The sequence below is a fragment of the Chenopodium quinoa genome, unplaced genomic scaffold (assembly GCF_001683475.1).
Source record: "Chenopodium quinoa cultivar QQ74 unplaced genomic scaffold, ASM168347v1, whole genome shotgun sequence".
NCBI classification, from domain to species: Eukaryota; Viridiplantae; Streptophyta; class Magnoliopsida; order Caryophyllales; family Amaranthaceae; genus Chenopodium; species Chenopodium quinoa.
In genome coordinates this window covers 2,852,210-2,865,492 of record NW_018744537.1, presented here as the reverse complement: position 1 = coordinate 2,865,492, position 13,283 = coordinate 2,852,210, and the positions used below count along the sequence as shown (strand labels likewise).

At 35.1% G+C, this 13,283-nt stretch overlaps 1 protein-coding gene across 1 annotated transcript; it reads right to left on the bottom strand.

The window, feature by feature from the left end:
- Nucleotides 1-7,323: 7,323 nt before the first annotated feature.
- LOC110698661 (ethylene-responsive transcription factor WIN1-like) lies at nt 7,324-8,735 on the bottom strand. The gene is made up of 2 exons (XM_021876153.1): nt 8,544-8,735; nt 7,324-8,168 (listed from the first exon to the last, which is right to left on the bottom strand). The coding sequence occupies exons 1-2, from the start codon at nt 8,630-8,632 to the stop codon at nt 7,712-7,714; spliced, it is 546 nt and encodes a 181-aa protein (XP_021731845.1). The 5' UTR covers nt 8,633-8,735; the 3' UTR covers nt 7,324-7,711.
- Between the last annotated feature and the right edge of the window lie 4,548 nt (nt 8,736-13,283).

Here is a 13,283-nt window from a genome sequence, read left to right as displayed (position 1 = left end):
AGTAGCATCATTATAAGGGGCAAGACCAGAAGACGAAAGAACCCTAACCGCAGCAGTGTAATGACCATCACAAATCTTTCTCTTACATTGTTTAATATTACGCTCAGACAAATCATGCTCATCATCAGCATCCAACAAAGGTGGAGACACATCAGCCAACGTGTCCCGCACAAGATGCACAAAACCACTAGGCTCACATCAAGATCGAATAGCAGCGACGATACTCTCTTCCTGCCGCTGCCGCCTGACACCCGAAGAACACTCATGACTACTCCTCGGAGAAAAGGTTTTAAGAACATCGAGAGGCAACACAAGCAGTTGAACCCAACAAGAGACGTCATCTGGCTTTCAAATCACCTTATTAAGCGCTCCTTTGAGAACCCGAGAAAAACCCAATCGAAACTTAGGAGGAATAGATTTCACCGAACAAAATCGCTTAGATAGAAACTTATCCAGAGCAACATCGAACGCAAAAAGAGGCTCACGAGGCACACTAGGAACAAGACCAGATACCTCTGAAGATGGACACAGCGGTTTAGGAAAACTATAAAGAAAAAACCGAACAACACCATCCCCAGAATCAGGTAGGGCCACAACATCATCAGAACTAGGACCATGTCGACACTTCATACGAAGAGTATGTGTCTTGAAACACTCCCCACAAAGCCAAATGCCCATACGATGAAAGGTTGACTTCGCCACTAAGAAAATACCCAAATCAGAGGTAAGAGAGTTTCGGGTCATATCCCGCACGGTCACGGAGATGAGTGATCAAATATACTCTAGTGAGCCCATTCCCCCCAACATTAAGACACCCATTAAGACCCACAAACGGGCAATGAAAGAGAACAAAAGGAGGCATGAACGTAACCTCAAACAACTGCAAAACCAACTCACCACACCACCAGCGAAGGCCGCAACAAACTCGCTACAAACTTATGCTGCAATAACACCCAAATCGACCAATAACCGAACTAGAAAACAACATCAAAACTGATCAGGTAACACCATGATGCAATCACACTGCCACCTCCAAAAATCTGCCACCAAAACAACACCCAAAGCACACCAAAAACACCCACAAAACTGACCCCAAAGCACACCAAAAACCGCACGAAAAGCAAACCAAAAACCTTCTTGAAACTAATCAAAAACCAAGACCAGAAAATAGAAAACTGATACCAGAAAACTGCAGCAATTAACGCACCCAAAATGCACCAGAAAATAGCCTCAAAAATCGCCTGAAAACTGCATCCAAAGAACACTAAAATCTGCAGCAAGAGATGCACCGAAAGACCATATAATAGTCTGAAATTACGCCTGAAAAATGCCCCCAACAACGTTTGAAATAACGACAGAAAACAGAGCACCTCGTCGGACCAATTAGCACCGGAATTTGGACGGATTATGGCCGTAATACCTGCTTAAAACACGCACCCTAAGCGCCAGTAACCACCCTTAAAACGCGTGAAAACAGCGAGCAGAAAATCACCTGAAACACGCCCATAAACAGCCCAAAACACGACCAGAAAACGCTAGAAAACAACCCAGAAACAAAGCCAAACTGCCCAGAAAATCCGACGCCGAAAAACCACTAGAAAAACGCCTGAAAAACGCCGCAAAAACGCTCTCAAGACTGCACTGTAGAAAATAGTATAATTATATATATTGTATCAATTAGAATATTTGAAAGACTGTAAAATAGGCATAATTAAGGCAGTAATAATTTAGGATATATTTATGGAAATTATTCCATGAAACTCTGTATAAATGTAATCCTTCACCAATTGATCAAAATAAGAAAAATAGAAGCTTTAACCAATTTATCGTTTTCGCATATTTTCTTCATGGTATCAGAGCCGTAAGGTTCGATTCGGGATTCAGAAACCTTTTATTCTCATCATATACCATATTCTTACCTACAATGGCCGACCAACCACCAAACCAACTAATATCCATGGAACAGGTTGAGCAGATGTTTCAAATGTTCCAGAACCTTCAAAAAAAACCCAAACAACCCAGAAACAAGAACACCACAAACCGTGCGTGTTTATGAGAAATTGAATTTTACTAACTACACCAAATGGTGTAAATTGATGCACATTGCCATTGGTGGTCGGGGACGGCTCAATCATATCACAGCCGATCCCGTTCCACCGGAAGACCCTCAGTACCAGCAGTGGGCTCAAAAAGGACTCAATGGTCCTCTCATGGATTATCGAGAACATTGATGGCGATCTCGTTAACCAATTTCTTGATTACAAGACAGCTAGAGAATTATTAAAGGGGATCGAAACCCTCCTTAGCAGTGGGAGAAATGAACTACAGATCTACGATATGAACACAAAAGCAGCAACCATGAAACAAGGAAAAGACACCATAGAAGTATATTTCAGTAAAATTAATACTCTATGGAAGGAGATAGACAGAAAACTGCCTAATCCCATGAAATGTGCAGAGGATATTACTCTGTTTAATTCATTCATATAGAGGCAACGACTATACCAATTTTTGGCCGGTGTAAATGACACCTTAGACAAGGAAAAAAGGGACATACTGAATCAGGAGCCCTTACCCACAATAGATGCCGCCTATGCCTCTATACGATGGGAAATTGCTCGTCGCGGCATAATGGCTGGCGATTCATCATCGGGACAAGGTCCCTCAGAAATCAGTACTGGGCTGCTCGCAAAAAACCGGTCAGAGTCAACTTCACTCCGGCGAGACGATAGGACTCACCTGAAATGTAGCCATTGTGGTGGTACGAAACACACCAAAGATGGGTGTTTCAAACTCATCGGGTATCTAGAATGGTGGGAGGACCTAAAGCAGAGGAAGGCCGCCACCAAGGCCACGGTTTCCCGGACCGGCGGCAAGGCCAACCTCGCTTTAGCAGAACAGGGCACAGGTGGCGACACCCCCACAACGGCGGCGTACCAAACTAAAGGTACAGGCAGTGAAACCACCGTTTGTGGTGGTTTTCTAGGTAAGGAAAGGACGGTAAAGAAGGAAAAAGAAGATGAAACTAGAAAGCTCAATGAAGGTGGAAAGATCTTTCACTTTCCAGAAATTTCCATGAAAATGGAAATAATCTCTCTCTTTCCTCTTTTTATATGGAAGGGATAGAAGGTCCTAGAATCCCTAACCCTTCATTTGCCTTCACTGAACAGAAATCTTATAACCTTTGCTAACCCAAGAATCACATGGCCCAACCTTTATCCACCTTGCCATGTGACCATGATCCAACTCAGCCCAAAAACCACAAAAACCACACGGCCCAAAGTGACTTCACCCAGAAACCCACGAACCAAATTAACGCAGCCCAAAAACCCAAAACACCTACCCGAAATGAAATCAGACCCTTGGGCCTTGTATGCTAACAATTATCCAACACTTGGATTTTTGATTGTGGTGCCACCGATACAATGACATATGAGCCTTCCGATATTGTATCTCCTACCAATTCCCACCGTACCAAAATCCAAACTGCAAATGGCGAGTGTATACCCATCACCCAGGCCGGAACTGTGGATGTTACTTCTGATATTCGTTTACAGAACTGTCTTTTAATTCCTAGTCTTACTCATAAAATTTTGTCTATTAGTCGGTTAACTAGGGAACTTAATTGTACTGTTCTTATGACATCTTCTGAGTGTATTGTGCAGGATGCTCAGACGGGACGGATCATTGGTCATGATACTGAACGAGGAGGACTGTATTATGTGGATGGAACGACTCAAAATGGTACCGCTTTGCTTGCCCATGGATCACCGGAACATCAACTCTGGATGTGGCACCGCCGGTTAGGACACCCTTCCTTAGGTTATCTCAAACGATTATTTCCCTCTTTGAAAAACATTGTGGTAGACTTAGATTGTGAAGCATGTGTGTTAGCTAAAAGCCATAAACTTTCATATTATCCTAGTTTGACTGATAGTAAACCATTTGCCTTGATTCATTCTGATGTATGGGGACCAGCTCCGGAATTTTCATTTCATGATTATTCATATTTTGTTCTATTTGTGGATGATTTTACTCGTATGAGTTGGGTGTATTTTTTGAAACAAAAATCTGAAGTGTTTGATGTCTTTGTTAAATTCTACCACATGATTTGTACTCAGCTCAGTGCTCAACCCAAAATTTTGCGATCTGACAATGGGGGGGAGTATATTACCTTAGACATGGAACAGTTCATTCTTGATCATGGCCTTATTGACCAGACCACTTGTCCTAACACACCTTAACAGAATGGTGTGGCAGAACGGAAAAAACAGAACCCTTCTTGAAATCACCCGAGCTATTATGATATAATCTCATGTCCCTGTCTATTTCTGGCCTGAAGCTATTGCTACTGCTACCTACCTCACTAACAGACTTCCCACAATACCCCTCAACTATGCCACTCCTCTTGACACTCTTGGTTCACATGTTTCAATTCCCTCCTCACACTCATTACCTCCTAGAGTTTTTGGATGTGTTGTCTATGTTCATCTTCCGAAGAGTTCGCACCAAACTGGAACCTAGGGCTGTTAAATGTGTTTTTATTGGGTATGGGGTAAATCAAAAGGGGTATCGGTGTTATGATCCTATCCAAAATAAAGTCTATACTACTTTGGACTGTAAGTTCTTTGAACAATCTTACTACTATACCTAGCCTAGTCCTCAGGGGGAGAGTCTGAGTGATGACCTTAGCTGGTTGACATATCTAGAAGTGATGACTCCAGATCCTATAACACAAGTAGGTAATACCGCCGATGTTGCTCCTGAAACATCAGTCTCTTCTCCTCCTTCTACTTCAATTCCATCTAATGAGCATCCATCTCTTACTCCTGTTCTATCTGATGAGCATTCACCTGATAACTCACCAGTAGAGGTAACCTCTAAAAACTCTGAAACTGATAATGTTCCTGAAACTAATAATTTTTCTAGTGACGTTGCATTAGACAGATATCAGTTACCTCCCAGGAGTACAAGAGGAATTCCTCCAAGGAGGTATGATCCAAAGTATGAGTCTCAACAGTCGAGATATCCTGTAGAGAAAATTAGCAATGAGAACTTGTCCAGTATGGCTATAGCTTTTTCTGCTTCTCTATACTCCTCTGACATTCCTAAAACTGTTGAAGATGCCCTTGGGAACAAAAAGTGGAAGCAAGCTATGGAGGAGAGTATGTAGCTCTACAGAAAAACAACACATGGGAGAAATGCATTCTTCCCAAAGGAAAGAAAAAGGTGGGTTGTAGATGGGTATTCTCCATCAAATACCGAGCAGATGGAACCATTGAAAGATACAAGGCTCGTTTAGTGGCAAAGGGGTATACCCAGACATATGAAATTGACTACTCCGAGACTTTTTCCCCTGTTGCCAAGATTGATACAATATGAGTCTTGTTCTCAATAGCAGCAAACAAGGAGTGGCCTCTATATCAGTTTGATGATAAAAATGCTTTCCTTCACGGTAGTATTGAGGAAGAAGTGTATATGGAGGCACCTCCAGGGTACTCTCACGAATTCAGAGATGGAGAAGGGTGTAGACTGAGGAAAGCTCTTTATGGTCTAAAACAGTCTCCTAGGGCATGGTTCAGAAGGTTCACAAAAGCTATGAAGAAGTTTGGGTATAACCAGAGCAATTCTGATCACACCTTGTTCTTGAAAAGGAACAGAGATAGAATTACCTGCCTGTTGATTTATGTAGATGATATGATTATTACTGGAAATGATGAAGAGGAAATCACTGATTTAAAGGGAAAATTGTTTCAAGAATTTGAGATGAAAGACTTAGGGACTCTCAAGTACTTTCTGGGCATAGAGGTTGTGAGGTCGAAACAAGGTATCTTCATTCACCAGAGAAAGTATATCCTTGATCTCCTGGCAGAAACTGGAATGCTAGACTGTAAACCAGCTGAGACACCAATTGCAACTAATCATGGTCTTCAAATTCTTGAAGGGGCAAAATTGGCAGAAAGAGAACAATATCAGAAGATTGTGGGAAAACTCATATACTTAGCTCAGACAAGACCAGACATAGCCTATGCTGTAGGAGTAGTGAGTAGGTTTATGCATCTTCCACAAATACAACACATGATAGCAGTTATGAGGATTTTGAGATATTTGAAGGGAACAAGCTGTACAGGAATCTATTTCGCCCAAAATGGTCATCTTGATCTAATTGCATATACAGATGCCGACTGGGCAGGAGATCGTGATGACAGAAAGTCTACCTCTGGGTACTTTACTCTAGTGGGAGGTAATCTAGTTACTTGGAGAAGTAAGAAGCAGAAGGTGGTAGCTCTATCAAGCGCTGAGGCAGAATTCAGAAGAATTGCGAAAGGGATTACCGAAATCTTATGGATTCGGAAACTCATGAAGGAACTAGGTTTTCCACAGAAAACTGCATGTAAATTATTCTGTGACAATAAAGCTGCCATAAGTATCTCAGAAAACCCAGTTCAGCATGACAGAACGAAGCATGTTGAGATTGATCGACATTTCATCAAAGACAAATTAGAAGAAAAGGTGATCAAACTTCCATTTGTCAGGTCAAAAGATCAACTAGCAGATATTCTAACTAAAGCTGTCAGTACTGAAACTTTCAATGAAACACTGTGCAAGTTAGGCATTGGTGAACCTACTGCCCAACTTGAGGGGGAGTGTAGAAAATAGTATAATTGTATATATTGTATCAATTAGAATATTTGATAGACTGTAAAATAGGCATAATTAAGGCAGTAATTTAGGATATATTTATGGAAATTATTCCATGAAACTCTGTATAAATGTAATCCTTCACCAATTGATCAAAATAAGAAAAATAGAAGCTTTAACCAATTTATCGTTTCCGCATATTTTCTTCATGCACTAGCAAAGCCCGACTCCACAAGAATTACGCCAAAAAACACCTAAAACGCCTTGAAATCGCTGGACCTGAATGCACGACTACCGAGAACTGAATACCGCCCGGAAAGCTGCCTATCTTACCGAATAATTATATTGTAACAATCCCATAGTGTTAAATACATAATTATCTTACCGAAAAGTTATCTATCTTACCGACTCAAGATATAGGTGCTCGTGTTGCTGCTCACATCTTCAGCAGGATCGGGTTTGCTATAGCTAGAGGAGTGACGTGGGGGCCCACATTGTGTCTCGGCTCCCCACTAATTTCTTGTAAATTGTTTGACTTTGTATGTTTTTGTTAATAATAATAATAATAATAATAATTAAAAAAAAATTAATAATAATAATAATAATAATTAAAAAAAATTAATAATAATAATAATAATAATAACAACAACAATAATAATGAATTTAATAATTATAAATTGATTTGCTTACAAAATTCTACTCCTTAATGAGTGTAATTTATTATTCCCACATACATATATATCCCATAAGTTTGCCATCATGTAGAAAATGACAAAGTTGCAATTACTAAAATACATACACTAGCTAGCTTTTCTAACTTGCAATAACAGCCAATCAATACTTTATAATTATTAAGAATATACTACTACTATTATGTAATTAGGAAGCGTATTAGTATAGGATTCCTAGAGTAACACGACTTCCTTAATCCTAATCACATAATATATTCCTAATAATTACCCAAGTATTTTATGTACTATATACCTATACCGTACCGTACTTTTGTCTAACTAAAGCTAAAATATACGTAGTATAACAAACATAATATATATATACTTCGTACTATATATTAGTATTTATTTAGAAGCTCCTCTATCATTTGTAACGCAACTTTCTCTTCTTCACTAATTCCACCCTTAGTTTCTTGTGCTTCAACATTATTTTTTGCATCAAATTTTACGGTCATGACCCAACTCGAGTTCGATTGCCCTCCAATGGACCGCTTTTGCCATACTCCGATGTTGGAGTTCTCAGTGTCTAGCCTTAGACAAGTGAGGGAAGGACACAACTTTTGATATGACTTTCGAAGCTTCGAGTTAAGGAGGGAGGAAACAGAATTTGGATATGATTTTGATAATGGTTCTTTTGATGGTCTTGATGTTACCTCATTGCTTGAGCCGCTAATTTTGGTAGTGACAGGAAAATTTGTCTTAGCTTTCCGGCCACTCATTAGGACGGCCGCTTCATCGTAGGTTCTAGCCGCCTCCTCGGCGGACTTGAAGGTCCCCAACCATATTCTTCTTTTCCTTCACAAATTAAACTCCAAGTTTAGACAATTCATCATGACTATTCACATAAAATTCATAAATAGATTATCATCGTTGCCTTGGTATTGAGTCTATGCACAATAATCCTATATCAAGAAAAAATATTGATAAAACTCCGTAAATTAAAGATGTATGTTATTTTACAGTAATTGATAAATAAAATAAAGTCGAACTAAAACTAATACACCACTAACTCCGACAAAATTTTATGCACAAAATGCGTGATTAGGTACCGATAAAGGAGTTAAATTTCTTGATTTTGTGGAAATTTTATTGTGTAACATGATTTTAAAATAAAATGAGGTAAAAATTAGGGTTGTATAGTAATAGTATAGTAGAGAATGAAGTACGTACAATAGAGGATGACGAATCTCGGCAACCCAAGCACCCCAATGGCGCTGCCTGACACCTCTGAACTTCTTAGTAGACTGTAAGAGTCCCATAATTTTTGGGAGTGATAGTGGGTGTGCAAAGTACAATGGGATAGTTGAGAAAAGGGGTTGCTAATTATAAGTGTGGGTAGATGGAGATGAATTCAAGTTAAAGGTATACGTAAGTGATTTGAGGACTATAGGTTGATCAAACGTGCCCCACAATGCATTTAACTAGAACAAGGCTTACTTGTCGGCTCCGTTCCTAAATTTGTCTTATTCTATAATTTTCTCGTATCACTACTACTTCCTCCGTTTTTAATTATATGACACGCTTCTTTTATCACGTTTGTCAATGCACAATTTTAACGATTTATATCTCCCATTATCAACATTGTAAAATTATAAAAAGTGAATATTAATAAAATATACATTAAGACGATTCAAAAAAGATCTCACATGATTATATTTTATCATAACTACAAATCACAAAAATCAACCAAAGTGTTGTTTGTGAATAGTGTAAAAGTTAAACTGTGTCATTTAAAAAGGAACGAAGAAAATATAATATATATATATAGATGACAGCTGCATGATCGAATTTAGTTGAGAAAGTTTTAGGAGCGCATCTAAAGGTTAAGATTGATTTTTCATTATACTTTTATTTATGTCTACATCAATTCCTAATTTAAATCTTTATGCCTTCTTCACTATCACTAGTCCACTACAATTCGATCCCATGACTCTACCTTTGCTAAAATTTTGATATCTTTATTTATGTCATGTAAAAATCTTACAAGCTAAGTTAAAATCTTCAAAATGTGTTATCAAATCAATTTTACGCTATGTTTGGCTCACATTATTAGATTTATTTTAGACAAATTAAGCTCTGATAAGTTTTGATAGGTTCAAATAATAAACTTATTATAATATAAGTGTAGCTTTTGTTTACCGGTCATGTTAGATTAACTTAAAATAAGTTACTTAGATAATTATTTTTTCGTATTTCAAAGTAATTCATTTATATGCACCTCAAAATTATTCATAGACAAAAATGATATATTTAATACATAATAATTCGTAGGATTTATTATGTCATAATTTTGTAAAAGTTGTTTATAAAAAATAATTTCAATTTTTCGGATAGTAACATTTACTATAGACCGGAGTATTATGGTTTGATTAGAATTTCAAAGTAGATCATATATTAATATATTACTAGATGAAGTCCGTGCGATGCACGGTTTGTTTGTATTTTTTTAAAACAATTTTTTTTTTTTTTGGCATTTATATATTGTGAATTTCCATACATTCGTTATATATTTAGATAAAATTCCTAATTTCAAAAGATAATATATTATATTTAATTAATTTAAACTTTAAAATCTCATTCGTCAATTTTGGTATTTGAAATATTTAATTCTAAAAGAAATTATAAATCTCTTATTTGATTGGCTAGCACTAAAATTTATAATCCTACATAGCGTGTTAAGAAAATTCTATCCTATGCGGTTCTCTAAAAACTCGAGAAAAAACTCCCCTTTTTATATATATACTAGTTTTGCGCTCGGGCGATGCCTAAATGGTTGATAAATTTTTTTAATACGATTAAATAATTCGTTCTGATAATGTAGGATATTTAAACATACGATATCACATGGCTTATATTTGTATAATAGTGTATTTTTTGTAGTTTTGTTTGTAAATATATATCTATGTTATTATTGACTTGAAATTATTTATTAAACTTCAATTATTTTCACTAAACTGAAAGTATTTTTACCAAACTGAAATTATTTTTTCCGATTAAAACTTATTTTTACTAATTCTCTAATATTTTTTTAAATAAATTAATAATAATGCATTTTGTATGCGGCTAGCCACACCATATGGATGGCAAAGTAGCCCCTATAAAACTGACCGAGTAACCCCTGTAATACTAACTGAGTAACCTCTAACACTGACTAAGTAACCCCTATCTAAAACACTGATTGAGTAACCACTATAACACTAACCAAGTAACCCCTACAATACTAACGAAGTAACTCTTGTTTAGTTGGTGACACAATTTGGCCAACTACGTATAAAAGTTTGTGATTAAATTTATTATAAATGGATCTTATTTTGATGAATTTTTTAAAACGAATTTAATGATGGAAATAGAATTGAGTTATAGGATATTTATTAACAGTTATGATTAATTTTTGTATATAATATTAAAATTCTATCGATAATAAAACTCTATACAACAATTTATCTTAAAAATTATTGGAAATAGAGATGGTTGCTTTGCATGCTACTTTAGTACCATCTTAAATATCATCACTAAATATTAGTTGAGTAAGTTCCTCTAATTTGAGGGTCTTAATCACATTATTTTCCCCTTTGTTTGGCGAGGTAATTAATTCTACACAAAAATCTAATGCAGCTGCGGTTCTCCTAATAAAAAAATTAAACAAAGGTCTAATTAGGATGCATGATAGATTGGGAAATAAATTTAGTTGCTTTCAATTTAATAAATTTATTACGTACTTTTGTATGATCGAATCCATTCACTTCTGGTATATTAACATCCGTATAAATCTTTGTTGCGCCATTTGACACAAAAGATATATTACCTGCCGTGAGAAACACATGGTAATAGTTTATAATTTATGTAAGCAAATGAGCATAATTAGCATGTATGATTTAATCTTCATATATCAAATAAAGTAGAAGAAAAAAAATGCATACTCTTAGTTTGTCAAATTTCAAAAATTACCCATATATGTTCTTATTCTGAGAGATGTAATAATAAAATTATTTAAATTAAGATTAGAAATCACAAACATATACAAAATTAATAAATGAAGAATACCTGATTGAAAAGGTTTGATGATAATTCAATGTAAACAAATAAAAATTAATGATACATGATCATATTTATAATTATGATTATGTGTTAATGTGTTATTCGTATAGGAGTAACATTCTATTATTAAGGATATTCATATTAATTATGATATGTGGTGTGTTGCATTAAGTAAAATTCTATTATCAGTTGGATATGATGTCAATCTATAATTAAAATTTCTATCATTAAAAAAGAAAAAAATTTCCTATTCTACTACGTGTAGAATAATAGATAATATATAGTTGTATATATGGCAATAATTCAAAGTAACAAAGTAAATAAGATAAGCTCTGCCTTTATTTAAAAAAAAAAATCCGAAGCAATCATCCGCAATTGAAAAAATTAATCTAGCAAGTCTTGTATTGACCTGGTCTACAATAAATTATTGTAGACTCAAAATTTAACACTCTCAAATAATATAGTCACATTCTGGATGATATAATCACTTTTGTAATGATATAATTATCTTGTTGTGAATCATATTTTGAATGATATAATCGTATTTTAAACAATTTAGTGAAATGATATAATTATCTTTTGGATGATATAATTATTTTTCAAATGATTTAATTACTGTTTGATACTTTTTTTTAATTTTAAATTCACTTTTAGAATTATAAATTTATATAATCAATTTTTGGATGATATAATCACTTTTATAATGATATAATCACATTTTGTATGATATACTAGATGGTTGGTGCACAATAAGTTATTGTGGACCAGGTCTATTCTAGATTTTACCAAATTCCTCACACGTTATATGGGAGTTGTTGTAGGGGAAAACATCTAATAACTTTTAAATCTTATCTTAAAAAAAACTATAACCAATATTATTTGGTATAAAAATATAAGGATAAGGAAATTCGAACCCTCAACCTTATATAACAAGAACAACTATTTAACCATCTAAGTCAATTATCAACTACATTATTAATGTGTAAAAATAATTATATAAGTACAAACCACAAGGTTCAATTATAAATAATAAAAAAAAATACTCAAATAATAACTTAATTTTGGTTTGACAACGACAATTTCAGTTTTAAAAAGCATTTAATAAAAATTATCGATTACACGTCTACAAGTTTACGACAGTAGCAACTTGGGGCAACGCCTGGGCTACTCACTAGATTATTATGATAAAATGATCAATATTATTAGACTATTAACTTCCATCCATAGGTATAATCAATTCATGTAATTTTAAATACGAGTACAATTAAGATTTAAGTCTCATATTTAGTTTTAAATTTGAGTTAATTTGCCCTTCAATATTATTTAAAATTTATATCTACATGCATAAAAAAGACAAAAGACTTAACCTAGCAAAAAATTGACAAATTGCAAAATGAGGAAAGATTTTTTAAAAGTATCATCCTAAATTTTATTTTTTAATTTTACTTTTCATTTTTTGAAAAAAAAAAAATTGTGTGGTTGTACAAAAAATAAATAACGATCGTCATACAAGTCGCCCTCTCCCAATAATAGACGTAAGGACATTAGGCCAATTTGCCTTGCATCATTTTAACTTTCCTTTGAACGTATAGTGATTGGAGGAGAGAGAAATATGAGCTGCCTTTTAGCAACCAATTGCAGTAATTACACTTAGGAGTTTGTTTTAAAGATTACGTCCTCTTTTTCGTTCGTTTTTTTGGTAGGGTGGAGGTTAAAACAATCGCACATGTAATATGATCTCTTATATAGTTATGTGTTACATACATTGTTTTAGGATCTCTGATCTTTAGATGAATTCATATGAATCTTCCAAATAAATTATTCGGTGCAACTTTCGTCTATGGATTGATAATGTGTAAAGGTTGTACCATT

Coding starts and splice junctions, on each gene's coding strand:
- LOC110698661 (XM_021876153.1), bottom strand. CDS start 8,632: ATGGGACTCTTACAGTCTACTAAGAAGTTCAGAGGTGTCAGGCAGCGC. Junction 8,169..8,543: donor GAGATTCGTCATCCTCTATT/GTACGTACTTCA, acceptor TAATTTGTGAAG/GAAAAGAAGAATATGGTTGG.